Below are 27,376 nucleotides of genomic sequence, written 5' to 3'. Positions count from 1 at the left end.
AGTAGTAAACTAAAGCATAACAAGTTAGTCATCCGCTTTTTTTTTAATCTAAAAAGTAATTCAATTACAAGAAAAAGCCAACATTTTTGGAGGAAAAAAAAGTTTAATCACCTGAACAAAGTCGTATTTTTGCAAGAAATGCGTTCTATTCCTCATCATTTTTTTTTTCCTGAAAAAAAAAAAAAAGTTGCAATGAAATTGACATTTTCATAGGACGAAAAAAAAAAAAAAAGTCCAAATATTTATGAGTGCGTTGGTGGCCAAGAGCACTCAGAAGGCAACACACGTTGGTTGGCATGGCTTTGCGACATGTCCTCATTTGTACAAAAGAATGTTGAGAAAAGCGAAACACAAGCTGCTCTGGGCTAATAACAACAAGAAGAACAACAACAAACACTTTGTGCATTGCATTTGGCCTTGCTGCCATGCTGCGTCCACAATCAATGACAAAAGTTGGAAATTTACTCGTCAAATTAGTTTTTGAAGGACCCCTGGAAATGGGCAAAGTCAACCTAAAATGGCCACTTCAAAGCAAAATGTCGGACTTGCTGTCTTTTCAGGGACAGTTTTGTGAGATTTTTTTTTTTTTTGATAATTGCACACGGAAACTGGCTTCAGGGGCTGATTTTTTCCAAAATAGTGTCGTTATTAGATTGTAATTTTACAGCAAATCCTAAAACATTGCCACTATAGTCCGGCCACACACAATGACAACAATTCCAAATTTTTCCAACTGAGCATCAACCAAATGTCTCGTATATGTGCTTCATATTTGGTAGCAATCTGTCTAACTGTCCTTCAAAAGGTCTTTTTCCAGCTAACAATTGATCTTACGGTACTTTGTCACGATGACTTCTTGTCCTTTTCCAGAGAGAACTACAATCAAATCCAAATGCTAAAGTGTAAAAGAAAAAAAAAACGTGGTAATGGAGGAAAGGTCCCATGTGGCAGAAACAACATGCAATGAAATGACCTGAAATGAAAACGAGACGGTGACATTTGGAACGTTAAGTGCTTGGCGGCTTTGCGTGTCAGTTCCATCTAAACGGCTCCCTTAATGACGGGCTCCCGGTTGAGATAGGTGGCCCAGTAGACCAGGTTTAAGGTGCCGAACAGAACGGGGAACACGATGCGGGACATTTTGTCGATCTTGCTGACGCTGTTGTACGTCTTCTTGGGGTCGGCGCCTTTGGACTCGGGGGCTGCCTTGAGTTGCACGGACGTGCTGTTGGAAATGGTGGACACGGACGCGTCCTTGGTCAGGTTGGCCGTGTAGTTGACGCCGGCCGCGCAGGCGTTGTTGGGTTTCTTGGACAGCGCCAGGGGGTCCTTACGCTGGAGGAAGAAAAAGACATTTTGCATTTCTGCCAGTAGGTGGCACTCTTAATGGTGTTCAGGGTTTTATTCTTACATAATGGCTGGGGCAAATTTGACATGAATAGAAAAAAAAAATCACCTAAATGATCCAAAACACACTGAAACTATTTTTAAAATGTCATCCTTTTGTACAAAGTCAAATTCAACCCATGTCGGCTACACTAGAATTGCTTGAAACAGTCAGGAAGAATTTCCTGTGTTTAGTTTGCCAGGGCAGTAATGCAACAGCTATTGAATACTTTTTTTTTTTAAATCGACTTTTTAAATCGATTTCCCATTCAATTAATCAAGTTACTGGACATTTTTGAACACAATAAAAGTGCATGTGAGGTGCAGTTATTATTTTAATTCACTTTGGTTTACCATCGTCATGTTCTACCGTAGAATGTGTGACTGATTGTGTTTGGCTTTTAAAGGCGGGCCTGGCTTGGTGAGTGACGTGGGTGTCAACATGTTGAGTGACTTGGCAAGTGTTGCACGTCTATGTGACTGCAGTAACATTAGTCCATGTGGAAAAATAATCCATCGTAAGGTTTGAAGCAGATATTTTTTTTTTTGTTTTTGACATGAAGCCCTCGCAGCCCTAATCGGAACACGACTTACTTTGGGCTGTTGGGCCTCCATGGCCTTCTTGCCGTCCCAGGCCCAGCTGCGCTTGGTGAAGTAGTTGACCGTGGCGAACTCGATGAGGGCGGAGAAGACAAAAGCGTAGCACACGGCGATGAACCAATCCATGGCGGTGGCGTAGGCCACTTTGGGCAGCGAGTTGCGAGCACTGATGCTGAGCGTGGTCATGGTCAACACCGTGGTCACACCTGTGCGGGTGGGAACCACGAAGGTTTTCCCAAGACTCAAGCAAGTGTGTTCAATACTGACGCGGGGCCACAATATGGAGTGGATGTGTTGGATGTGCGCCTTTAAGGGGCGTGGCCTACTGGGTGACATGAGTTGGGTTGACCAGTTAGTCTGCGTGAGCCTTATCATTCGTGATATTTTACCGCTTGACTGAACGAGAAGGACTGGGGCTGAGTGCACCTTACCGAAGACCGTGCGTGCGGGAACGGACTCGCGGTTGAGCCAGAAGGAGACCTGCGACAGGATGACGGTCATGAAGCACGGCATGTATGTCTGGATGACGAAGTAGCCGATCTTCCTCTTCAGGTAGAAGTGAGCCATCATCACCGTGTACTGACCTGATGGACACACAACAGTTACAGTGGCTGACGAGAGCAAAAAAAAAAAATGCAGTTTTGTTTTGGATGAACACTTAGGCCAACTATGCTACTGTATGCTGGTCATGATGGTGATAGTTCTCGTCAGTAATTCAGGTGTGTCGGCCAAACGGTGTCAAGAACGGACTTCATGGAACCACGTCACACACCGGTGCCGCACACCTACTCCCCGCCCCCCCCAAAAAAAGAGAAAAAAATGTGGCCATTTTGTTTTTATTTCACTGATCACCACACTGTGTGATTTTTTTTTTTTTTTAATTCATCTGCATGTCTGCTTGTTCGTCGCCTACGTGTGGACATGGAAATTACATTCTCGATTGGCTGTCGCCAATGAGGGACGGACTGGGTCTGAAATATTGACGATGCCCTCCTCTGATATTTTCGGTGGTTCTTAGCGTAAAAAAAAAAAAAAAAAAAAAAAATCGGAGAACTATTGCGTTTCCTTGGACATTATGTTTTGGGTGTCATGGGTGCCGATGAAGTGGATTCTTGTTTTGGGTATTAATGACCACAGATAGGATTGTTGACCCTTTGAGCTCACCCGTCTTGTTGTGGTCATCAGTCAAGATAAACAGGATTCTTGTCCTTTGAACTCAGACATGTTGTTTTGGGTATTAGTCAAAGATAAACAGGATTCCTGCGCTTTGACATGGCACCACAATCCCCTGAAGACTTGCGGATAGAAAAATGTTACCGTGCAATGGCAAATTGCTATTTTGGCCTTCTTATCCTAAATAGATATTTTCAGCAAAAAAAAAAAAGCCGCTTTTATCTCCATCTTATTTCCTGGAATCAGGGAGTGTGATCCCACTCATATGTGTCATGGGAAGGCAAAATAAATGGGTTGCCGGGCAAATCATCATCATCATCATCCTGTTAACCAACGGGAGATTGCATTTTATTTTCTCTCCCGTGAAAAAAAAAAAAATCCACAGATGACTGCCGCGTTCTCCTGGCAAAATCCGATTTTTTCTCTCTCTCGCTAATCCCTCGTCACAATCTGCATCCTGTGTGTGCCGCTCTCTGGATTGGCACATCCTCTCCTGAGCCGGGACACCACTGAGGCAGCAGAGGCGGAGCGACGGGCGGAGGGTGGCGGCGGCCGAAGGACGCCGGTGGGGAAAAGTTTGGACGACGTTCAGACAAGCATCCGTCATGTCCTCGGACGGCAGACGAGCATCCATCAGACGAGCTCGGTGGCGCCGGCGTCGTCCCGGCGCCGCTCAATTTTGACCCTGTTTTTTTTCGCCTCAATCGTGGATGGGAAGGTGTGGAAAAATTCAAATAAAGAAGACAAAAAAAATGCGGCTTTGGTGGACTTTAACGTTTGGATTTTGGAGCGTCTGCGGCGAGCTGCCCTTCATTGCAGAGAACAACGCGGCAATGCTGGTCAACTGGTGAGTAAGCGCGGCCGGCCCATTTTACACTTGTTGGGGAAATGCGCCGCTTCAATTTTATCCAGCGTCATTCGGTGTGGGCTTAACGCACCAGGTCAAGGGTCACCCGTGTCCACTGTGAGCTATTCCCGGCCCGCTTACGGAGAGTTTGTACCTCAGATTAGCGCCGCTAATTAAGTCTGGAGGCTCCGTCTGTCTTAAAGAAGGAAGCATTTGGCGTCACGGTGGGATTTCCACCGCCGCCAGTGGCGCAGGATTTTACACTTACTTTCATGTTGGTGTGATCCCGAGTGAATCCGATTGGATAAAGCATCGATTGCATGTCATCCATAGCAGGGATTCCCTCCACTGTGGCGTAGAGCTGAACGCTTTGAGAAATCATTTAATAGCGACCCCCCCAACCCCCCAATATTAGAATTGTGATTTAATATGCAATTTTTTTTTCACTCTAAAAAAATAGCTCTATTAAAATTGACAATGTCAGATTTATTTTACATTAAAGTTTTGGACTTTTGGGTTGGGATGAAAATATAAATGAATATGAAAGACAGTTTATCTACTTCAATTCACGACGCACTTTGCCTTGCAGTCTTTTGGGTGTTCTCGCAGCTTCACAAAATTTGACCAAATAAGAGTGGCTTACACTTGAGTCAGAAATGCAAACAAATTTGTTTTCATCGCTTCAACTTTTCATGTTTCAATGTCACATCATATTTCCTTGCAAGTTGATTTCTTCTTTTTATTTTGACATTAAATCTGGTCCAAAAGTACAATTTTGCTACACTTTATACAGATATTATAAGTTTTTTTGTGACACCAAATCCCTTCTCAACAAAAATTTGGATTGTCTTGGAACAACATTCCATTTTTTTTTTTTTTTAATGGGAGGCTTTAGAAACATCTCATGCCTCAAATTGTGGCACATATGTCACACCTATTTTTAACGACAAATGCACGAATGCTAACATGCTAAGCTGTGCATCCATGATGGCATCTGTGAACATCCGCCACCTTAATGGGCAGCTGAGACAGGATCGAATGCTCACATGCGGAGAGCTAGCATGCTAACTTATAGCAACAAAGGTATCCTACTGTATTATTTTTTTCAAGGATAGGAAGTGGGAGTGTTTTGGAAAGCATGGCATATCATACTTTATCTTAAACAAGAGAATGGAGCAGATGCCACTCAGCCCCCCCCCCTCCCCCCAACGTGGCACTGCCACTGCGGCCAATCCCGCGTGTGATGACGTCACTTGGTAAAAGCACAACTGACCGCTGGGCAACGCATGAGGATTAACCCTGCACACCCAATAGCTGGATAAGTATTTTTTTTTTTCTCCCATCGAGAGGATGGTGGCTTGGAAGGGATGGGCGCACAGCTGGCGATGTGTGGGAGGCATTCCCAAATCTGTGTGATTAATTTCTTGTCCCTGTCAGGCTTGATTTGAAAACATTTTCCTCTAAAAGTGTCTGCGGGGTGGCCAAAAGTTGCAGCGACAAAGGCGAGAATACGCTAGAAGTCGGTAGGCTAACATACAGCAAGACGGCAACCTGAGTCGAGAGAGCCTCAAAAAGATTATGCAAGAACTAATTAAAATGAGCAGGTTCGATTGGAAACGACAACTGCGCTAATGCTAACATGCTAGCAGCTGTGATGCAAAATGTAGCAAGAAAATAGCCTGAGTTCTGAAAATGCTTCGGAAACTTAATAAGGATTGTAGAGCATGCTCACCATACAAGCTAGCAGTTGGTCTGCAAACATTTGCAAGACAGCAACCCGAATGCACAAAGGACAAAACGACAACTCAAATGGGATTTTATGTAATGTCGGGTTCAATCTCATGCCTTTGTGGTTTTGACTTTCAACTTGGAAACTTGATAAAATGCCAATTTGCTAGGCAGGAGTTGGTATGTTTACATAAGCAGGATAGCAACCACAGCACACACAAAAAAAGACTAAAAAGAGATTAAATGGGATTTTAGTCAGGCATTAATTCAAGTGAAAAATGATAACATCCTTTCGGTGAGTAGTGAAACCGTCTCGGCAAATTTGCTCAATTGCTCTATGAATGGGCCAATAAATGCTCCTTTTTCGATTACATTTGGTATTTTTATCAGTTCTTTTCATTATGCTGAACAACAGTATTCAAAGAGATCAAATGCATACACGCAACTGTATCGAGTTAGGCCATAACGTTAATATGAATCATTATCTATACTAAATGGTGGAGGCATGCGTTCACCTCTGCTGGTGGAGATGTCCTCAGTGCCAGCCGTCTGACCAATCAGGTGGTACTGGTTGAGCCTGGAGCCCTCCTCGCCGACCACCACAGACTTGGCCGCCCCTTTATCCCACGTGTAGACCACTTCTGAGACCGGGTATGCGTCTGAGGGAGCAACACATTTCAGACTGTAAACCGGAGTTGGCAACGTATGGCTAATCTGGCCAATTTATCATTTTCAATTAGGGCTAGTTCAGTGGTGTCCAAGCTATGGCCCGGGGGCCATTTGTGGCCCGCCGGCCATTTTTCGGCGGTCCACAGCACATATTTGACATTTGACACTCCTACTAATATATTGGTTTATATACTTATACTGCTTGTTTGGGGGGGGGGGGCAAAATGTTGTTAAAACCTCAACTATTCGCCATATTCAGTGTACCAACGAAATAACATTTAAATAATTTCAAAGCAGGCCTTGCATCCTTCCATTTTTCTGTGCGCGGCCCAAAATGAAAAGTCACTTTAATTTTTTTTTTAACCTAAAATTGGTTCCATTCATTAAATCGTTCGCTCATTTATAATTCTAAATTCTAAAAATGAGAAATTTATGTACTTTAAAGCATTTTATTCATTTATTATAAATGACATATTAATTGTAAATACACATATTATTCTTTTAAACAGTTGCTTAATTAACCATTTAAAGTAATTATTTTAGTTATTTTGACATTAAAACCAACTTATACATATTTTACATCCACATTTTTTAAATTTATCTACAAGTCCAGTAATATTTTTCATTCATTTCATTAAATAATTTCTTAAATTAATATTGTTAGCATTTAAAATATATTAGTAAAAGTAAACAATTTTACATTTTATCATTAAAATATTAACTTTTTTATAAATCTTACAGGCACAGTTTACAGTAAATTGAGAAACGTTTTCTGTTACCTGTCGTAAACAAAACTAAACACAAGTCAGGCAGTGTGGATTATACAGTTGAGTAAATCACAGGCTTCGTGACGTTTCTTTTCTATTTGGGCTCTTTCAATCTTTGACTGCAATCACAACCGTGACATGTATTCAAAGTTAATCTGCGTGTCTGTGCTCGTCCGACAAGCCTCATTCTTTAAAGCCACCTGTGCTGCCAGGAAGTCACATTGCGAGCGGGATGCCATTTTGGCCGCTTGCTCGACGACAACGTTTCGGATGGTAAAAGCACATCTCAAAAAGGAAGTTTTGGAAAAACGCTCTCAACAAAAGATCGGACAACAAGTTCATTTACGTTCATGAAGGGGTTCGGTTTTGCCACTGCTTCAAAATGTAAAATTCTGAATTGTACTTTGAATGGCGAAGCCGCTAAGCAAACAGTCGTGGGGGAGCGACGGGATGAAATAATTCACATGAGTTCGCGCCGGACTCATCAGTACAGGAACTTTGGCTGTTAGACTGTTGGTGACAACATTGCAAGCTCAGCCCAGGGCTGTAGTTAGTCATTTGGGGCCCAAGACAAAACTCCCCCAATCCTCTATGCACAGTCAGGGATGCCCCTCCCCCGACTTAATCAGACATATAAATATATATATATAGAGAGAGAAAGTGAGAGGGATGGTGGGGGAGAGACAGAGACGTCAGAAGGTACATAATGAACTTGTTTATGCACTTTTTGTGAATCATTTTGCTAAGTGGTGTACCACAAAGTTCTAAAAAATAGGCATGGATGCACAATTTGTAGTGGTTGAGAATCAGCTGAACAGTTCCGGGAGTCTGACCCAACATTGCCCTGTGAGCTGAGGATAAGGCAATGTTGAGCAAAGAGGAAATGATGTCAAATCATCCTCGCATTTTTTTTCATGGCGAATATGCAGTGATGTGACGTCAGAACCGAGAATACAATCAATTAAAAAAATACTTCAATTGTGTATCGAAAAATATCAAACTGTGACACTAAAGTGTCAAATTGAACCTCCGAGTGATTTTTGTGTATCGTTGCAGTAGACAAGGACGAGAAAGCGAGTATGTGACGGCGGGAGTTTTAACACCTGACGCTCACTTCTCCTGTCCTGTTGTGTTGAAAGCAATTCAAAGAGGAGGAAAAAAATGCCATGTTTGTGCACATAACAGATGACAATTTGTTTGTTCGGTGAAATCCTCTGTGAAGTGATGTGGTATATCTTCAGGTGACGAGACACGATATTACGTGTTGCTCTGTCTCAAAGTGCGCCGGAACAGCAATGTCCTGTTTATGTGGCCTTCCGTCATGACTATTGCACCAATTTTTGTGGAAACTGTGTGCAATAGAAGCTACTGTTTGTGAGGCGAGGCTAAAACCAATCGTAAAGTATAACCCCGTTACTAAATCTATGTGTGTGCGCGCGCGTGTATGTGGCACTCCGGCGGTCCAATCTACGAGCATTAATCCCACAACTGTGGTGTCAGAAGACTTCACAGATTGTCTTCAATATCCCCAGATTGACCTCAGCCCCCGCCGGGATTATTGTCTCTGACCGGCCGCGACAACATTAGCGTCTCTTGTAACGTTCCCGTCTATTGTCTGTTTTAACTCGTTCCTTGAAGTGGGCGTGCTAACTTTTAGCAAGATAATAACCCAAGTAGAGACAGCGCTAAAGATTTGCCTGGTATAATTAGAAAAATACTAAGATTCTAGCGGTTGGTATGCAAATATGTCATCGGGTGCCAAAAGACGGTATGTTGAAGTGAAGAGAGGAGCTAAACCTTGTTTGTCTATTACAGCGCCTCTCAAATAGTGGGGTGGTGCAAAGCTGAGGGGGGGCGCGTATAAACCGGGGGAACATGCTTTTTTTCCCGCCGTACTACAATCAAGTGTAATTGCACATCCACTCCAGTAGTTGGCAGTGGCGCCCTCATTGCCCTTTGTGTGCTGAGAGTATTAACGCTACGGTGTCGGTTTGTTTTGCGACAAAAATCCTATTATTTATAGTTGGCGGAGGAGAGTGGGGGGGTGCGAATTGTTTTCTTGCTAGGGGGGGGCGGCGTAACGGAAAATAATTGAGAAGCACTGGTCTATTAGGAGAAAAAAAAAAGTACTTTGCCGCCATCTTGTGGCATCTATGAGAAATTTCAAATCTTTTAGAGTGAGTGTCAGTTCCTCGCGGCTTTTCGGTCCACAAGCATTCGAACAGAAATATGGACGTGTGGAACAGCCAATGTGGAGTAAACATTATTGACTAGGCTATGCTGTTTGAACAAGCTACAAAGTCGTTCAAACGCTTTGGTAAAGTCGTTTGATCGTAACGGTTAAATGCTAAAAACATTCAATTTTATCCCCATAATGCCACCGGGGTATGGACTTGTGCATGTGCACCACTGCTATGTTTTTAGCATTTAGCCTACATTTTACCAATATGTTAGAACGACTTTACCAAATACGTTCGAATCACTTTACCAATACATTCGAACGACTTTGCAATCCGCTCGAACAACACAGCCCAGTCAAAAATGTTTACTCCACATTGACAGTTAAATGCTTCCGTACAAAAATCTCTCACAGTTCTTCCTCGCTCCGGTCCACTATATAACAATGATCAAAGGCATTAACCTCTGTAAAAGACAGAAAACACTAAAGAGAATTTGTAATCTGACCATCATTTTTTTTTTTTTTATAAGAGCCCATATGATTTACAAAAAAACAAAAAAAAAAAAAACAGTGTGACTACCAGAGTATGACGGCTTATCATTTACAAACTAGCATATCCCGAGCTAGCAACAGTAGCTTAGCGAGAGCATGAGAGGTGATTAACGTGTCCAAGAACGGGACCGTTGCAGCTTTGAGAGCGCCTGGAGCAACATGGCGGGAAAGCGGGCCGGGCCGGGCAGGCGGCATCCACAGGGGTCAAAGGATTAGCTCGGGTTAATGGAGTCGCAGGAAACCGGATATGATGCTGATAGCCTACAAGGCTCATGCGGGCCCAGCACATCACACAAAAGCTTTTCTTTTCTTTTTTTTTTTTAAATGTTTTTTTAAAAAGGCTTTCCAAAAACCCTAAGCAGCTCGGAAGTCAGCATTCTGTTTTGTTCTATGATTTGATTATTCGGTCAGATTCCTCTTGTAATTATTTTGAATAAGCAAGCTAAACTAGCTGAAGATACGCACTACAAGGCAACATGGGCTCCCGCTATTTGCAGGGGATAACAACCCGGCTGGTTGGCCGCAAGTGATTGAATGCTATAAAAAATGTATCGGGGGGAAAAAAGTAATACAAATCTTAAAAAATTACTTAAAAAATGCTTTAAAATGCGCAAAAACAGGAGGAAAATGGGAAAATAACCTATAGCTGCTTGCTTTTAAAATATTTTAAACAATACTATTGATGAAGTGATTATACCTGTGAATTATTTATTTTGAACCTTTTATAAATGTGATTTTTAATTCCATACTATTTAATTTTTTAAGAGGGAAACCTGTTGCAATCATTTTGAGCAAACGCAATTTTGAAGTGAAGCTGTTTTTTTTCATGAAATAAAAAAAAAAAATGTGTATTTACTTGTCACTTCTCTGTATAATTTTTTAAAAATATAATACAATCCAATATAATACAACTTTATGTACATAGCGCGTTTCACAACAGCTTGAGCTGTAACAAAGTGCTTTCCAAATGTTGAAACAAATTATTGGGAAATTAGCAGAAAAACAATAGATTAAACTCTATCATTTAATTATTATTAATTGTTGTTTATATTTTTGTGAGAAACTGCTCGTGATCCGACTTAAACAAATGCAGGAAAAATGTTTTCGTACATTTACAATATAATCTGTTTCACATGTTTCATTTACAGTTACGTTATGATTTTTCGATTGAGATTACTAAAACCTAAAAACCTCAACAGAGCTAAAATATATATTGAACCAAATACATACATTTAAAATGTACATCAAAAAATTGTCTCGGATATACCCTTTGTTTTTGACTGACACATTCAGTACATTGTAAAAGGGCACTGCTTCTGCGAGAATGCTTCAAATAATAAGGTGGTCAAATGATTAGAAACAGCTCTCAATATGTAACAGCGCACTTCTCCAACACAGAAATACAATAAATTAAGTAAATGCATCATTGGGATCTTCGTGAAGTTGTTGGAGACTGCATAGGTTAGCTAATGAGCTGGCCTGTGAGCGTACAATTCAAAGTGGTGTGTTGCAATTAATCTAAATCACTTTTGGCATGGACTGGGCGCACCCATCTTGCTCTCTGTGTGCCAACTGCAGGGAAGCCCCTCTTAATTAATCCCAAAAGCTTAAGGGCCAGCGCCGCTTCCTGTGCGTCACAAAACAAACGCCTCGTGTTATACTTACAGCTTCCAAACTTAAGGGGACAGGCATGCGCGTCCATGGGGAAGTCCTCCAGTTGCATGGGGCACTCTGCGGATATGGTCAGTCTGGAAAAACAATTGAAATCAACACATGCATAAATATCGGATATGTGTGTGATTAAAACTGAGGATTAGTTTTATAAAAGTCAGTGAACCTGGAGTCCTTATGAGGCCTTCTACTCCCACCATGTGGACACAATTGTAATGTCGTCATAGAAGTAAAATGAAAATACAGTGATAATGTATAAACAGAAAAGATCTTATTTTGTAAATTGTGAAAATGAATAAAAAGGATCACTTTCACATTTACTTTTGTTGTATTTAATAAAAATATTGTCATTAGTCATTATCTTTTTTTTCTCTTTTAATTTAAAGATAAAGATGTCCTTTATCAGTCCCACAATGGAGAAATTTGATATACAGTTGAGTGGGGATAGGGTCAGGGCCCAAATGTGACAAGAGAAAATCCACATTTCGGCGGACAGCATTCAAATGAAACAAATTATAATAATTTGACACTATGAATAATTGGGACTCTATCGTCAATGACTTTTCTCCATTAAATGGAGGTTGTTGGTCAATATTGAAAAATATCCATAAAATGGTGAGTCTGCAGGTGCTGACCTGTGAATATGCGAGTGGTCCACTGAACACTAAAAAAACACAACTAAAAATATAGAAAATATCGTTTTTAAATAGTCATAATTTAAAACACAAAGATTCTTTGTTTTTATGCTCAGGCCAAATGTATATAAATATCGCTTTTACACCATTTTCGTGGCATTATGGGACAGGGAAGTATATTTAGTCAGAAAATAGCCTTGTTTAATTGGAAAAAAAATCTTTGCTGCCACCTCGTGGCATCAATTAGCATTACAACCCTTTTGAGTTTTTTTGGTAATCAACAAGCGCCCAAAAAGGTGTTCACTGTGCGCTAAGTGCTGAAAGATGCCACTTGATGGCAGCAAAGGACTACTTTTGTCAAAATGGACCACCTCAACTCAATTAAGCACTAAATTGGTATCAGGTGGCCTAAGCACAAAAAGAGGTCTGAGCTCATGTCAAATTTGGTCTCGCAACCCACAGCAAATATCAACCAAGCAATGGCCCGAAGCTTGAAAAACTCATAAATTGGGCAATTTGTAAGTCAAGGTGCCATTATTATAAAGGAAACAGTCTGGTAGGTACCTCATGGTGTAGAGCAGCGTGCCGTCATCCTGCAGCCTCAGCAGCTTGTTGGGCGTCGTCATGTTGTGTGCGATGGACTTCTTCCCGTTCAGAAAGAATGTGTCAGGCGTCCAGATGTTGCTGGCCAGAAGGTTGTTGAGCGGCAGCATCTTCATGGGGCCTTCAAAGCACAGACGCTCGTCCTTCCAGCTCTGGCGGAAGAACACGTCGATGGTGTACTCCTGAAATAGAACAGAAAGTCGGCCATTTTGGTTTGACTCCGCCATTTCTGACTCAATAGACTCTTTTGGAAAATTTGAAAACGAATTGCTCCTGACAACAGTTTTACTGAATGATACAAAATTGGATGGTCATGTCCATCAATCAGAACGTACAACGGCTCCAGGATTTTTTTTTCTCTCCCATGGCTAAAGGGAGGCTAGACTAATAAATAGGGGGCTGAGGAAGTAATTTTAAAATATATTTTAAGTATCAAATAAAATGCTGAAGTGGCTTAACTGGAGCTACACAATTCTCTAATGGGGGTCTTGCCCCTCCTAGCCCCGGTGTAGCGCCACCCCTGGCCCCCAACATCAGTTCCACTAACTGACGTGAAATTGGGTGGACATATTTGTCGTAATAGAATGTACAAAAAGCCCGAAGGACCCGTGGACGAAGCTGAAAAAGAAGTTAGTCATTTCGGTTTGAAGTTGGCATTTCTGTCCCAAAAGACCCCTCGAGAAAATTTGAAAGAAATTGCCTCTAACCGCAGTTTTAACGATTTCTACGAAATTGGGTGTCCATCATAACAGGACACACAAAAAAGTCTCATGCACACAAATTGAACAGGAAGTCGGCCACTTTGATTTGAAGCAGATATTTTCTGGTAAATTCCAGGGCTCAGACTTTTGTCAAGTTCATTTAAGAATTCCCACCCAAATGAGTCCAAATTGGAAGCAAATATGCAAAACAAACAGGCAATACCAATGTTTTGAAGTCTTACCATTTCCGTGTCCGAGACAGGACCAAAGCTGGTGACAAAAATGTTGGTTTTGATCTCTGTCACCTTTTCTGTAGGATTGGAGATGACAAATGGTATAATATATTAATATTTCATATTTTATATACATTTCAAATTATATTTTATAGATCAAAAACACAACAAAACTTATTTTTTTAGTTTAGATTTTTTTTTTTTTAGAACAGATTCATGGCATTCCAATTCATTCCAATTGGGAAATTTGATTTGATATACAAATTAATTATATTTGCACATCGAGGCCCCACTGTTTTACTATTTAATGTGTGTACGTTATACGAAATTGGTACCTCCGAGTCCAGGGCGCAGCCTGTTGTCGTAGCCGTCCAGCAGTCCGTCCAAGATGCGCGTGAACACGGTGATGTTGTTAATTAATTCCGCCTCAGTGGGCGTTCCTGTCGCCTCCTGCTGGAAGCTGGACAACAACAATTACCGTTATTATCTTCATCACTTGGGATGATGATGATGATGATGAGGATGATGATGAGGATGCGACACGCTCACCTCGGGCGGCAGGTGAGGCTGGCGAGCAAAAAGCAGAGCCACGCGTGTCTCATTGCAAAGCTGCGGTGCATTCCATCGCCCATTCCTGCGGCCAAAACGCACTCCTGATCATCTCGAGCGAAACAACAACAGTACGTGAGCAGTTGTGTTCAAAAAAGAGATTTTTTTTTTCTCTTCACTGGATGAGCAAAAGATATCAAGCGCTTTGAAATGCTCTGCCGTTGTAGAGCTCACTATGCTTCTTTGTGTCATTTTTTTGCGTTATTTTTTACCATTATATTTATTAAAATATTGTGTTTATCGTTATACATATTTTCATTTTGAGGATCAATTTTATTTTTTTTATTTTTGCCCTTCATTCATATTAAAGGTTGTGTTTTGCTTATTTTGGGATAATATTTATCTTGGTATTATCATCATGTTATTGTTTTAATACAATATTATGTATTTATTATTTACATTTTATTATTCAGTGTTTATCAGGTATCATATTGTATGGCATTAATTTAAAAAATAATTTTGCAGTGTTTTTGTTATTTAACAATATTTATTTAGTTATTTGTAATTAAATCGCTGTAGTAATTAGGTTTGTATTTTATTTCCATTGTTTGCATTTAGAATTTCCTTTGTGCTCAGGCAAGTATCATTATTAATCATATTTAGATTTATTATTTTTTTATTGACTCTTGTGATTGTTTCTAATATTTCAGTTATTTAGCTACATGGCTCAAAATAAATGTTTCATCCTATTTTTTTTTTTTTTTACGTCAAGAGACGTTTACATTTTTTTCAAACAGCACTTTCCCTCCCCTGAACTTAAAATGAGTCAACCTCCCCCTCCCATAACAGAGAAGAGGGTTAATTATCCCAAAAAAGGGAAAGGGTTAAAAACAACACAACCGGCTGGAAGTGTTCCACCTGCATCCCTGCACCACACATGATCTTCTCCACACACAGTAAAACAGACTGCCCCCCCCCACCAGCACCATATACCCCCCCGCCCCACCCCTTACGTTCAAGAAGAAGACGACGACTACCTCTCGTCCTCCAGCGTTGCTCTTGAGCAGGCTCTCCCGGCGCAGCACTCCAAATTTGCCGTCAACGATCTGGTGGATGGTGGAGGGGGGGTGGCGGAGAAAGAACCCCCCAAAAAGCCGTGGCGTTCAAATAGAAAATAATTACTATAGCGCCACTTTCATTCTGGCTCGGGCGTCGCGGAAAAATTATAGGGCAAAAAAAAAAAAAAAAAGGTATAAAATATGATGAGGAGGCAAATGAGAGGAAGAGAGGAGAGGAGAGGGCGGGAAGCAGCACTGGTAGATGTGCGCAGTGGCGGAGGGGTGAAGATGCAGGGAGGGAGGGGGGGCGAGAGAAAGAAAGAAAGAGAGAGAGAGTGAGCGAGCCGCTGGATAATACGACTGGATCCATTCCTTATTGTTAGCCCACTTCTGACACCTATTCTCGATAAATAACAGACACAACAGACTACGGGGGGGGGGTCATTGTTTGTAGTTTGGTGACATGTTGAAGTTCCACTCGCAAGAAATTGTACCGGAATAGAACGTTGCCTTGAGACAACTCGGGCAGAACGATTTAGCGCCCCCCCCATCTTGATATTGCGATTGTGATTTAATATGCGATTTTTTTTTTTAAGGTCCTCTTCTTATATATTTTTTTTCAAATTGAAAACCGCATTCTACTACCTTCGAATGTCGCTGACAATTTGATTCTTTGGCGCTAATTGAAGGACTTTATATTTTTTGTACCGGAGCTGAAGTGATGATTGTTGGGTCGATTAATCGATGACATCGGTGATATTTTCTTTCAGCTGTCAACTGGTTTTACTCGCTAATTACTTTTACCGCCGTCCTCGGGCTACACTGGCCCCTCCCCCGACTTTTCCGTCTTTTTCACCATTGCAGGAGGCTGCTTGGTAAATTTGCTGATGTGAGGATTTCGGCAGTTTGTAAGCTAACGTTAACAGACGCCATCAACAGGTGGTCATTCATAACACTCACGCTTTTGTCATATTTGAATACGGAAATTCACATTTTAGAAGGAAGCATGCTACCAGTTTCATTTTTTTGGAAAATGTTTCCACATGCGTACTTCAGGGAGGAGTCGGTTTTGTTCATGCCGAAGCGAGGCTGTCAACTTCAATCTACAATTGTCAGTGGTATTGTAATCCTGAGGAGAAATTATTAACATATTAGATTAGTAAATTGCAATCGTTTTTTTAATAGGGTCCAACTATATATTTTTTCTTTTTTTACAGGAACGCCATTGATGGGAATAAAAAGCTGCATGCAATCTACGATACGAGGTGAGTGTCATTTTATGCCGACAAATGATGCTTTTGTTTAATACTGGCTTTTATGGACAAGTTGAAAGGGGTTTCTGATACTACCTCAGAAGGTGGAAAATTACCAGGTCGATAATGTCGCTCCATTCTTTCAGTGCGTTTTGGCAGCGACATGCAAAAACTTTTTTGACAACCCAAAATTGGCTTCTTAAGAGCAGAAAATTTCCATGGTGACTTTGTCTCCCTATTGTGTAAGTGTCGTTTATAAGGCACATTTTCTACTCATTTACCAAGCCGCTCTGACAAACCCAAAAGGCAAGAAAAAGGGGGCAGCGCCACCTCCAGGCAAGGAGAGAATACAGCACACAAATGACCATTTTAGTAACAACTCGCAGAGGTGGCAAAAGTACTCCACATCGCGACTTAAGTGGGAGTACATATACACTCTGAAAACGTTTTGGAGATAAAACAGTCAATTAAGTTGGAACAATTTGTAAAATATAAATTATTGACATTTATGGCAACAATGTTTGTTAGAACATCAAAGCAACAATTTGCAGAGTTATTTTCAAAGCAACATTTTGAGTTATTTTTAGTTACATCTTTCCAATGGGGGGGAATACAAGGGACACTGACTGTATTTTGGAAAAACTCTTATTTTGGGTTGAATTTTTTTGCGCAACAATTTTAACATTGTATTTCTATAACAAATCCTCTGGTAAATGTACAGATTGTACTTAAATTTCACATTTGAATAAGCGTTTTTACGGTCAGCTTTTTTTAAACCAAGAGTGAGGCAGAATTGGCTCAGATCTTAAAACTGTCAAAGGAACTGGTAACCCATAACTTTGCTAACACTGCAAACTAACACAAAAATGCTCAATTAGCCACTTACAACAACTGAAAAAAATACACCATACCAGTCTGTTTTTTTTTTTACCTCAGACTATTTTGAACATCAGAAGATGTTGATTTTCATTGCAGCGAACAGCTAACGATTCTGTTAACTAAGGCCATGGATGAACTTATACTTGGTTATTTGCCACCAGTGGCAACTGGAGCCCCTGTTGGCCCACCCGTGCTTCTCATTTGCGCTCCCCAAATCCGAAGCACGCAAGGACGTTATTTGAGGTGACAAGCTGTCAAAAAGAAGCAAGAAGTACTGCGTGGGACGCGGCGGATTGATGGCGCGTTCAGGCGAGTGTCGTCGTGTGGGTGAAGTCTCACCTGATTTAGTGGCGCTCAATGGGAAGAGAGGAAGGGAGCGACCGAGGGAGAGGAGGAGAAGGAGAAGGAGGAGGGAGGGACGCAGGGAGGCAGGGAACGACCGAGCGCCGCGAGGCGAGGGGGCGAAGCGCCGATTTACACCCGGCAGCATATCTCAGCCGGGAGGATGACGGTCCTCCGGCTTGCGTGCTGGTGGCACTGCTGGCCGCTGGTCGTGGCCGCTATGTGCGCATGCGCCAGGTGAGATCTTTGGCGCCAAGGATGACTTCTTCTACGGTTTCTTCTTCTTCTTATACTTTACAAATATTAAATCATTTTAAAATTTGCCGGAATTTTCTCTTTTAGTGTCAAAGAGCCTGGCAACATGTCTTTTGTCAAAGACACGGTGGACAAACTTTTAAAGGGATATGACATTCGTCTCAGGCCAGACTTTGGAGGTAAGGAGAATTCATAAATGTCTAATTATTGTATATTTATTTAAATGTAATAACTAGTGACATACATGCTTGGCTGTGTTCTTTTTTTGAAGGTGCCCCTGTGGCTGTTGGCATGAGCATTGATGTGGCTAGCATTGACATGGTCTCCGAGGTCAATATGGTAAGTTTCACAAAAACTTTTTCTATTACTCTTACAACTTTGTAATACACCTTATCGACATTTTCACCATGTCACACGTTAAAAAAAACAATAAATGTATATACGTACATATATATTAGGGTTGTCAAGTGATTAAATTTTTTGACTAATTCTTCTCAAAATATTAATTGCGATTAACAACAATTTTTCAACTACTATTTTCTGTAAGCTTGTAACAGATATTTACTTGAATAATTAATCTAATTAATCTAAAATCACTAAATATGACGTATAATTCAATTCAAAGACTTGTTCTAATAGCTTTCTTTGATCCTTGAATACGATCAAAACTGGGTCATTTTTATAGGCACTTTTCTTTGAAAGAATTCTCAAAACTTAAGCAGAGCATTTAGTTCTGCCCACAAGCACCACACTCCAGCAGTGTTGGTTTGCAAGGCCCGGCGGTAACTTGAGCATGGTGTTTTGTTCTGAAATGATGTGCTAAAGATGCACAGCTAATAGGGTACAGTATTTGAATTTGACTTTACAATGTATGCAAATTATTTTTAAAGTAAATAAATTAGAGTTAAAATATTTTGCTGCATTAATGCTGCATAAATTCATGACAGACATTCATTCCACTGGGGAAGACTCTCAAGAACCTTAGCCCACCCTCCCCTTGTGTCTGGGTTGGAGCCTCTCACTCAACTCGAGCTCCTTTCCGCTATTCCCAGTAGATAGGCATGTGTTAGCGTGACAGGTCACACGTCTGACACGTGTCTTTGTCCCGGGATGGCACGTCGCTCCTCTCCTCCCGCCGGGCCTCATTTACCGGAGAGTTAAAACCTGTCTTTTGTCTCTCCCGAGGTCCAAATTGTCTGACAACAATCAGCAACCACCACATTCACAAGTGAGCATCTGGACTCCCTTGTCAACTTATGAGTTTTTCCAGTTACAATCTGCCACTTAGTTGATTTTTTTTTTTTTACGAGTTAAAATTTAAATTGCAATGAAACAAATTGAGAAACCGAGCTTCAGATCTGATGTATCTTAAATACAGTGGGGAAAAAAAAAATTCAAAAGATACTTGAACTGTCTGAGAAGTGTCATAAAACTTTGAATCACTCATGGCTCTAAGACCTTTGAAAAATATTTTTTTTCATAGCTCTTTATCTGGTTAGTGGGTCGGGTGTCTGTACCAGATTGATAAATCCCAGTGTTATAAATTACAGATTTTTTTTAATGAATTAAATTAGCGATTGAACTTAATTTTGGGGTGTTGCAGAGCTGATATTGGTGGTAAACGATATATTATGGCAATATAAGGTATAATAACTTGATCATTGGTCATTCAGTTAAGATGGTGTCTTTTCAGTTCTTGCCAAATTGATTTAATATAGTAGTAAAGCGACGGAACGTAAGGAATCGTCACTGTCGGGCTGGTCAGGTACAGGATGTAGCAGAGGTCTCACGTTAAAGATGCCGAAGGAGTTCAAACACTTGGCGCTCCAGACGCTATGCTGCTTCCGTGTGGTGGGAGTGCGCGTTGTTGTGTAAAAGCTGATTCAGCCGACCCACTCTGCTGGTGCTGCTGCATGTGGGCGGACATCACGTCTCACAACAACACCTGCTTTTCATCACACTACGTTCTCAACAGCAGCTCCTCTGCTCCACTGATGCTTGTCAAAAAAAAAAAATTAAAAATCATATCTAACTTTAAAAAGCAAGTGTAGTAAATCTCCATTATATCGCTGTTCATCGTTGGGGCTAGCACTATATTTCAGACTTTACAGTGCTGTATGTCTTTTGAAGACCGTCGCAGGAAATCAGTTAACAATGTCCGTTTAAGTCACTCCGAGCTAAGAGAATGTTGCAGTTGCTACACCATGCGGCAATCTTACACTCCCCCCCCCTCAACAAAAAAACTGCATTTCCATCATTTCATCTGCCTCAGGTCAGCACTTTTTACACGGCAGCGAGTGTGTGAGTAATATTTATTAGTTCAGATGGGATGTCGTCAGCCCTGCCAAAGACCGCCATTACAACCTTCCTACACGGCACATGCAGTGAAGGCCATACGCGGTATACGCAACGTGCAAGCATGCGAGCTTGTTCCGAATGTGAAAAGTCACTGATGCGGAGGCTTGTTTATTTCCTGTGACCTGCTTATTTATTTAAGAGAATATTAGTCAGCAGAATCAAGTCCAGTCAGCTCCATTAAAGGGCTGCAAAAGCTTTTGTGTTGCGCTGGATCACTGGTGGAACGCAGCCAATGAGTCAATGAGGGCCTTTATTAATTATTGATCCATCCATCTATAAGGATCTATCAATCCATCCATTGCCTCTTTCACACAAGCCATCCTGCAAAAAAAATAAAATAAAATACGGGAGCCCAAGTAGGACTTTTTTTTTTTTTTACAAAAAAATTGTCTTTTATAATATTAAATATTAAAATCTTCCGCAAAAGTTTTTTAAAATTTTTTTTTTTACATATCGCAACATGAGACAAAAATAATGATATTAAAACAAACATTTTTCGAAAATCAGCAAACATATAGGCCGATTTCTTTCGATTTTTTTTTCTTGGAGTTAAACAAATGTTTGACAGAGTATTGCAAAACAACCAACTGTTCCTACCTGCATTTCATATCTTTCTCATATCTTTTTTGCGCTAAGCTAAATGACTAAAAAAAGTCTTTAAATTAATCAGCCGATTAATTGGCCAAACATTGGAATCAAGTTTAAAATGAATAAACATATTGATTGGGACCAAGTACTAATACTACTTTAGAAGGTGGTAAATTCTCAACCCAACTTCATCTTAACACGACTACAAGCATTGTAAATGCCCATCTGGAGACTTCAAAATACCACAGCAGTGTTACTAATGCAACTTGACCGTTACTCTCCCTCTGCAGGACTATACGCTGACCATGTACTTCCAGCAGTACTGGCGGGACAAGCGGCTGGCCTACTTGGGCATTCCCCTCAACCTCACTCTGGACAACCGGGTGGCGGACCAGCTGTGGGTGCCCGACACCTATTTCCTCAATGACAAGAAGTCCTTCGTGCACGGTGTCACCGTCAAGAACCGCATGATCCGGCTGCACCCTGACGGCACCGTCCTCTACGGCCTCAGGTAAGAGGGGGCGTCTAGTCGAATATTGGTGCCGAATCCATCTAGCCCAATTTTAAAGGCACACACACACACACACACGCAACGTCACAGATACTACAGTGTCGAACGTGAAGCTGGTGAAACAAAATGGACAAAAATAATACCTCTAGTTCACATATATTTTGCTTTTACAACATAACCCCCTCGATGAACATAAGATTGCTTACAGTGTTTATTTTATTAATGATTTCCTTTGTACATGTAACCAAAAGCGAAGTGTGGAGAGTCTCTGTTGCTGAAATGCAGTCAACGAATAGGGTAATCACTGCCAGTAGCCTCTCAAATAACCAAACCCTCTCATTTATTTCTTGCCTGTTTCCTTCTCTTCCTTGACAATTGCGCCATGTTACTTGCAAATGGACTAATTATTTTTCGATAGTACAGTTCAGTCATGTTTGGCCCAATGGTGACGTCAAAGGAACTTGAATTTCACCTTACAGTAGAGGATACGCCGCACTCTGTACCGTACAATCTTTTCTCTTCATACTGCAATGCAGCAATGACACCAACCAATAAACATGTTTTTGTTTGTTTTTTGTTTTTTTTTCGTTTTGTTGGACTTTGGGCTCAGAATCACAACGACGGCCGCCTGCATGATGGACCTGAGGCGATACCCGCTGGACGAACAGAACTGCACACTGGAAATTGAGAGCTGTGAGTTGACACGCACACACACAGCGGAAGGGATAGCGCACCCTCATTAGTCTTGATGATATGTGCCCCTGCGCTCGCCATTCATGCGGAATCATGTGTAAAAGCGTGGAAGATTTACATGTGCTGCAGTCAGCGCTCCCGCGGCGGCCGCGGCTCATAAATCAGCCCGTTTGCCTGGTCGCAGGCCTCCGGCAAATGTAAAGTGCACCGTGTGCCATTCGTTCGCAAGTTCACCACGCTGTTAAATCAACCAACAGACGGGTTGTGTGATGCGAAGAAAATGACACGCGCCGCTGAGAGTCAACAACGTCATTTTAAAGAAGTGTATTTGACAATATGTATCTGCCCATTCATACACGCATAACGCTCCAGCACGTCTGCTTGTGTTGGAAAAAAAAAAAAGAACATGGGAAGTGGGCCTTCAAAAAAAACATTTCATATTAAATCACAATCCCAACATCGACAAAAAAAAAAAAAAAAATCGCAATTAGATTATTTTTGGAAATAATTCCACTGAAGGACTTGGTATCAATATTGTTTAACAAAATGAGCATTGTCTCTATGTTGCTTTGTCTTTTCACACGCACGTGACAGACGGATACACGACGGATGACATCGAGTTTTACTGGAAAGGAGGCGACACGGCCGTGACGGGCGTGACGCGCATCGAGCTCCCGCAGTTCTCCATAGTGGACTACAAGCTGGTCTCCAGGAACGTGGTCTTTTCCACTGGTAAACAATGGCAAATATTTATTATTGTATTATTATTGTAAAATCTGATTTTTTTTCACGAAAATCCAATTTGGGGGAAATGTTCCTTTAATCGCAATCTTCACGTATTTTAATTGAGCGCCAGAAAAAACGTGACGTGGGAGGTAAAATCTTTTTTCGACTGCTCATGGTCAACTTTCATGAGAATCTTTTCATTAAAGACTTTTACATAACATTTATTCAGCTCATGTAAAAATGGATACAGGCTACATTTATTTCAGAATATTTTACTGTATTTTTTCCATTTTATTTTCCTCTCGTTTCAAGTTTTGTGGCGTGGCCTCGTCAGCGTCAACAGGCCCAAGCGAAGGAGTTCAGAAACAAAAAAATTATATTTTTCTATATATGTATGTGCGTTGCAGGTGCCTACCCTCGACTGTCTCTGAGCTTCAAGCTGAAGAGGAACATCGGCTACTTCATCCTGCAGACGTACATGCCCTCCATCCTGATCACCATCCTGTCCTGGGTCTCCTTCTGGATCAACTACGACGCCTCGGCTGCCAGAGTCGCTTTAGGTAATCGCTTTCAGATGAACGAGTGGATGTGCAAAACTGCGATCGTTTGCCTTCTAACATCACAACGGAATTTACTGGTGCAGGTAGTAAGCGCTAACTCTTGACGTGACCTGGCTGGTCCAACAACATGACAGAACCCTAAAGTGGGTGTCAAGGGCTCTCCTCATTACAAGCCACTCCAAATCATTTTTTTCTTTGTTTGTTTTTTTTTTTTTTGTTCTTTCTCAATCATACACAATTATTCCCCGCTGTTGCTTTAATCTGCGTCAATCTTGCGCACTGTTTTTGTTCTTGGCTCTCAAGCGGGAATCAATGGCACGGACCCACACAGCTCTCCACTCCCTCCCCCGCACACACTATTCAAGCGCTACATTTTGGGCCCACTTACACAACAGAAGCTCAAGACACAGAAATATAGTCGCAGTCCAGGCAGTAGACACAAATAAACATTTGCTGAAATGTTTCATATTTGTATTTTTAGATGACTTCATACGCTGGTAACCAACGCCTTAAAGTGTAGAAGCTGCACGAGTAACGTAGCAATGAGAAAAAGTTGGATTCTTCGAGTCTTATAACATGTCTAGGAAATGCACTGATAAAAGCTTAAGAAGGAATAGTTGGACGAGTCTGCTTCACGGCATGCAAGTGTTATAATTACGTCTAGACAACCGTCACTTTAAAACAAGAGGAAGGAAAGTGGATTCGTCCACATTGGAATATGTCTCGGATCAGAGCTGGTTATCACTGAGCAGGAATCGCAGCAGCAAGTATCAACGGGGCCTTTTTGCGTTGGCAGGCATCACCACGGTGCTGACCATGACCACCATCAACACGCACCTGCGGGAGACGCTGCCCAAGATCCCGTACGTCAAGGCCATCGACATGTACCTGATGGGCTGCTTCGTCTTTGTCTTCCTGGCCCTGCTGGAGTACGCCTTCGTCAACTACATCTTTTTCGGGCGTGGCCCGCGCATGCAGAAGAAGCTCGCCGAGCGGGCGCAGAAGGCCAACAACGACCGCGCCATTTTCGACCGCCCCAAGGTGAAGACTTCTGCCAGTTGATAGATAGACAAGCAAGTTAGCAAGATAGGCTAGCTTGTTAGATAGCTAGGTAGCTAGCTAGCTAGATAGGGCCGCACATGAAGAAAAAGCTGAGATCTCCACTAGTAGATAGATAGATAAGCTAGCTAGCTAGCTAAATCGCTAGCTAGCTGGCTAGCCATCTAGCTATATGGCTTGCTAACGAGCTAGCTAGACAAGATAGATAAACCTAGCTAGCTCGCTAGATAAGCTAACTAGCTCGCTAGATAAGCTAACTAGCTAGCTAAATAAGATAGCTAGAAAAGATAGATGTGTATGGTCTTATGGTCTTATCCAAGTTTGAGGCAATTTCTGTTGTGTTCTGCCGCCAGGCGGACTGTCAAGGAAACATCTTGTTGACCACGCTGGAGATCCACAATGAGGTGGGCGTCCACGCCGTCACCACCCGCAGCAGCACCAGCAGCAGCCTGTACGACGCCACGGCAAACTCCACCTCCGCCCCGCTGGACAACTCGTCAGGGGTCCAGTACAGGCGCGGCGGGCGGACCCCGCGCTCCGCCGGCCCAGACGGGCGGGGGAGCCGCCTGAGGAGGCGATCGTCGCAGCTGAAGATCAAAATCCCCGACCTGACGGACGTCAACGCTATTGACCGCTGGTCCCGCTTCATCTTTCCCTTCTCCTTCTCCTTCTTTAACGTCGTCTACTGGCTCTACTACGTCAATTAATGTGTGTGCATGTGTGTGCGTCTCGTGACGCTTGGACAGGACACGGGTCCCGTCGCGGACACGTGGGGAACCATGTCGCGGCACGGCCGCCAGGTTGTCCTTGGCGTACGGTCATTACGATGCCATGTACAGTGGGTGGAATCTCTAAGGTCAAATGCCATATCAAAGTCATTTTTTTTCTCGTAGGAAATAATGTGAGGACACTGACCAGTCCAGGGTGCATCCCATTTTTCTCACTAAAAGTCATCTAAGGTTAAATAAGATCTCAAAATTCTTCACAGTGGTGAATGTGAGTGGTCATTTGTCTAAATGCTCCCTGAGAAGGACCAGTTCAGGGTGCATCCCGCTTCTCTCACCAAATTTCATTTTGGATTATTTCAGGCTTCTAAATTGTCCAAGGGGCTAAGTGTAAATGTTCGTTTGTCGATATGTGGCCTGAGATTGACTGCCAACCAGTTCAGTTGCATCCCACTTCTCTCGCCAAAATTCATTTTAAATTAATCCATAAAATAAAGTTGTCCCTAGGTGTGAATGTGACTAAATGGTCATTTGTCTATATGTGCGCTGAGAATGACTGGTGACCATGGTGCATCCTGCTTCTATCGCCAAAAGTCATCTTAGATTGATTAAAGGTTCAAAATAATCTAAATGTGTGTGCAAATGGTCGTTCGTCCATAAGTGCCCTGATATTGACTGCCAGCCAGTCCAGGGTGTAACCCGCTTCTCTCATCAAAAACAGTCACCTTTGGTTAATTAAGCTCACTAAAACGTCCAAAGTGGTGAGTGTGAATCGTCGTTCATCTCGATGTGCACTGCGATTGGCCGGCGACCAAGTCAGAGTGCGTGTCGCTTCTCTCACCAAAAGTTATCTTGTGGGTCAATAAGACAAAATTGTCCAACGGTGTGAATGTGACTGTGAATGGTTGTTTATCCATATATTCCCTGCGATTGGCTGATGACCAGTCCGGAGTGGATCCCGCTTCTCTTATCAAAAAAAAAAAAAATGGTGAGCATGGAGCCTAGGGTGTATCCTGCTTCTCTCTCCAAATGTCACCTTGGGTTAATTCGCGACTGTAAATTGTCCAAATGTGTGTGAAGGGTTGTTTGTCCATTTTTTCCTTGTGATATGCTGGCGAGGAGTTCAGTGTGTTTCCCGCTTCTCTCGCCAAATGTCATTTTAGGTTTAATTAAAGACTCAAATTTTTTTATTGTTGTAAATGTGAGTGTGAATGCTTTTGTTTGTCCATATGTGCCATGTGATTGGCCAGCAACCAGTTCAGGGTGCATCCCAATTCTCTCACCATCAGTCTCCTTTGGTTAAGGTCTCTAAATTGTCCAAAGAGGTAAATGTTGATTGATCGGCGACCGGTCCAGGGTCCACCTCACTTCTCTTGCCAAGTCATCTCAGGCGTGCGTGTTGGGAGAGGTCATTCAACATCAGAGTTTCCATTGCGTTACCTGACGCTAAGATTAGCATGGATGCTAAGCGGAATTTGGGGTGTGCATCTTTGATGTCTTTTTTTTTTTTTTTTTTTCGATTGACCGCCGGACTTTTCATTGTTTTCATTTTGTGTTGACTTTATAAAAACACGCAGACAAATCCCAGCTGGTGTGTGTGCTGTTCTTGTCGCATTTGTTGTCACCATCTGCGGCGGCAACGCGTAGGAGTCGATGCCACCTGCCACAACAAGGCGCGCCGCTCACGTGGCACAAAAAAAAAAGCTGCAACAACCGGGGAAGTTTTTTTTAAAATGCTGACTTTTACTTTAGGTTTGATTTGTTAAAAAAACGTGTTGTGTAACAGACGTGGCTTGATTGGCAGATGGCATTTCAACAGGTAAGTTGAGAACAGAAATTCTGAAATACTGGTGTGCCGAGCTGTTTTTGGAGGCTAACTTTAGCCGCTAACTCACTGTTGCGACGCTGCATGAGAGATGTGTTTTGTTCGTGCCGTTTCTTAGCACCTACTGAAGGCCAGAGACATAAGAGAGCGGCGGTGATGTGAATGGTTGCTAGGCAACAGGAAGATGCCTTTGTGTGAACGCGAGTCAATCTTCATGTGTCAAGGTTTGCTGTTGTCATTGTCTGAAGGAG

General features: G+C 42.0%; 2 protein-coding genes across 8 annotated transcripts; one reads left to right on the top strand and one right to left on the bottom strand.

Moving 5' to 3' along the window:
* Positions 1 to 785: 785 nt before the first annotated feature.
* gabra5 (gamma-aminobutyric acid type A receptor subunit alpha5) lies at positions 786 to 18,051 on the bottom strand. Of its 5 annotated transcripts, none has more exons than XM_088313660.1 (11): positions 17,823 to 18,051; positions 15,307 to 15,606; positions 14,294 to 14,378; positions 14,080 to 14,204; positions 13,754 to 13,821; positions 12,772 to 12,992; positions 11,567 to 11,649; positions 6,250 to 6,393; positions 2,418 to 2,570; positions 1,981 to 2,192; positions 786 to 1,335 (listed from the first exon to the last, which is right to left on the bottom strand). In XM_088313660.1, the coding sequence occupies exons 3-11, from the start codon at positions 14,374 to 14,376 to the stop codon at positions 1,042 to 1,044; spliced, it is 1,383 nt and encodes a 460-aa protein (XP_088169786.1). In that variant the 5' UTR covers positions 14,377 to 14,378; positions 15,307 to 15,606; positions 17,823 to 18,051; the 3' UTR covers positions 786 to 1,041. The 5 variants fall into 5 exon arrangements, with proteins under 5 accessions (XP_088169786.1, XP_088169783.1, XP_088169785.1 ...); XM_088313657.1 differs by having other exon boundaries at positions 14,294 to 14,397; positions 15,331 to 15,606; XM_088313659.1 differs by having other exon boundaries at positions 14,294 to 14,397; positions 15,331 to 15,399.
* Positions 3,645 to 25,931, top strand: gabrb3 (gamma-aminobutyric acid type A receptor subunit beta3). Of its 3 annotated transcripts, none has more exons than XM_088313652.1 (10): positions 3,645 to 4,006; positions 16,569 to 16,616; positions 18,168 to 18,259; positions 18,352 to 18,419; positions 21,317 to 21,537; positions 22,148 to 22,230; positions 22,825 to 22,962; positions 23,364 to 23,516; positions 24,313 to 24,557; positions 24,929 to 25,931. In XM_088313652.1, exons 1-10 carry the CDS (start codon positions 3,870 to 3,872, stop codon positions 25,280 to 25,282), a joined length of 1,539 nt encoding a protein of 512 aa, XP_088169778.1. In that variant the 5' UTR covers positions 3,645 to 3,869; the 3' UTR covers positions 25,283 to 25,931. The 3 variants fall into 3 exon arrangements, with proteins under 3 accessions (XP_088169778.1, XP_088169779.1, XP_088169780.1); XM_088313653.1 differs by lacking the exon at positions 3,645 to 4,006 and adding an exon at positions 15,737 to 16,462; XM_088313654.1 differs by lacking the exons at positions 3,645 to 4,006; positions 16,569 to 16,616 and adding an exon at positions 17,908 to 18,062.
* Positions 25,932 to 27,376: the final 1,445 nt, after the last annotated feature.

Source organism: Idiotropiscis lumnitzeri, chromosome 13, assembly GCF_059441095.1.
Source record: "Idiotropiscis lumnitzeri isolate Australia: NSW breed Sydney's pygmy pipehorse chromosome 13, RoL_Ilum_1.0, whole genome shotgun sequence".
In the NCBI taxonomy this organism is placed as follows: domain Eukaryota; kingdom Metazoa; phylum Chordata; class Actinopteri; order Syngnathiformes; family Syngnathidae; genus Idiotropiscis; species Idiotropiscis lumnitzeri.
Note: the sequence above shows the minus strand (reverse complement) of the source record. Positions and strands in the feature narration are given on the sequence as shown.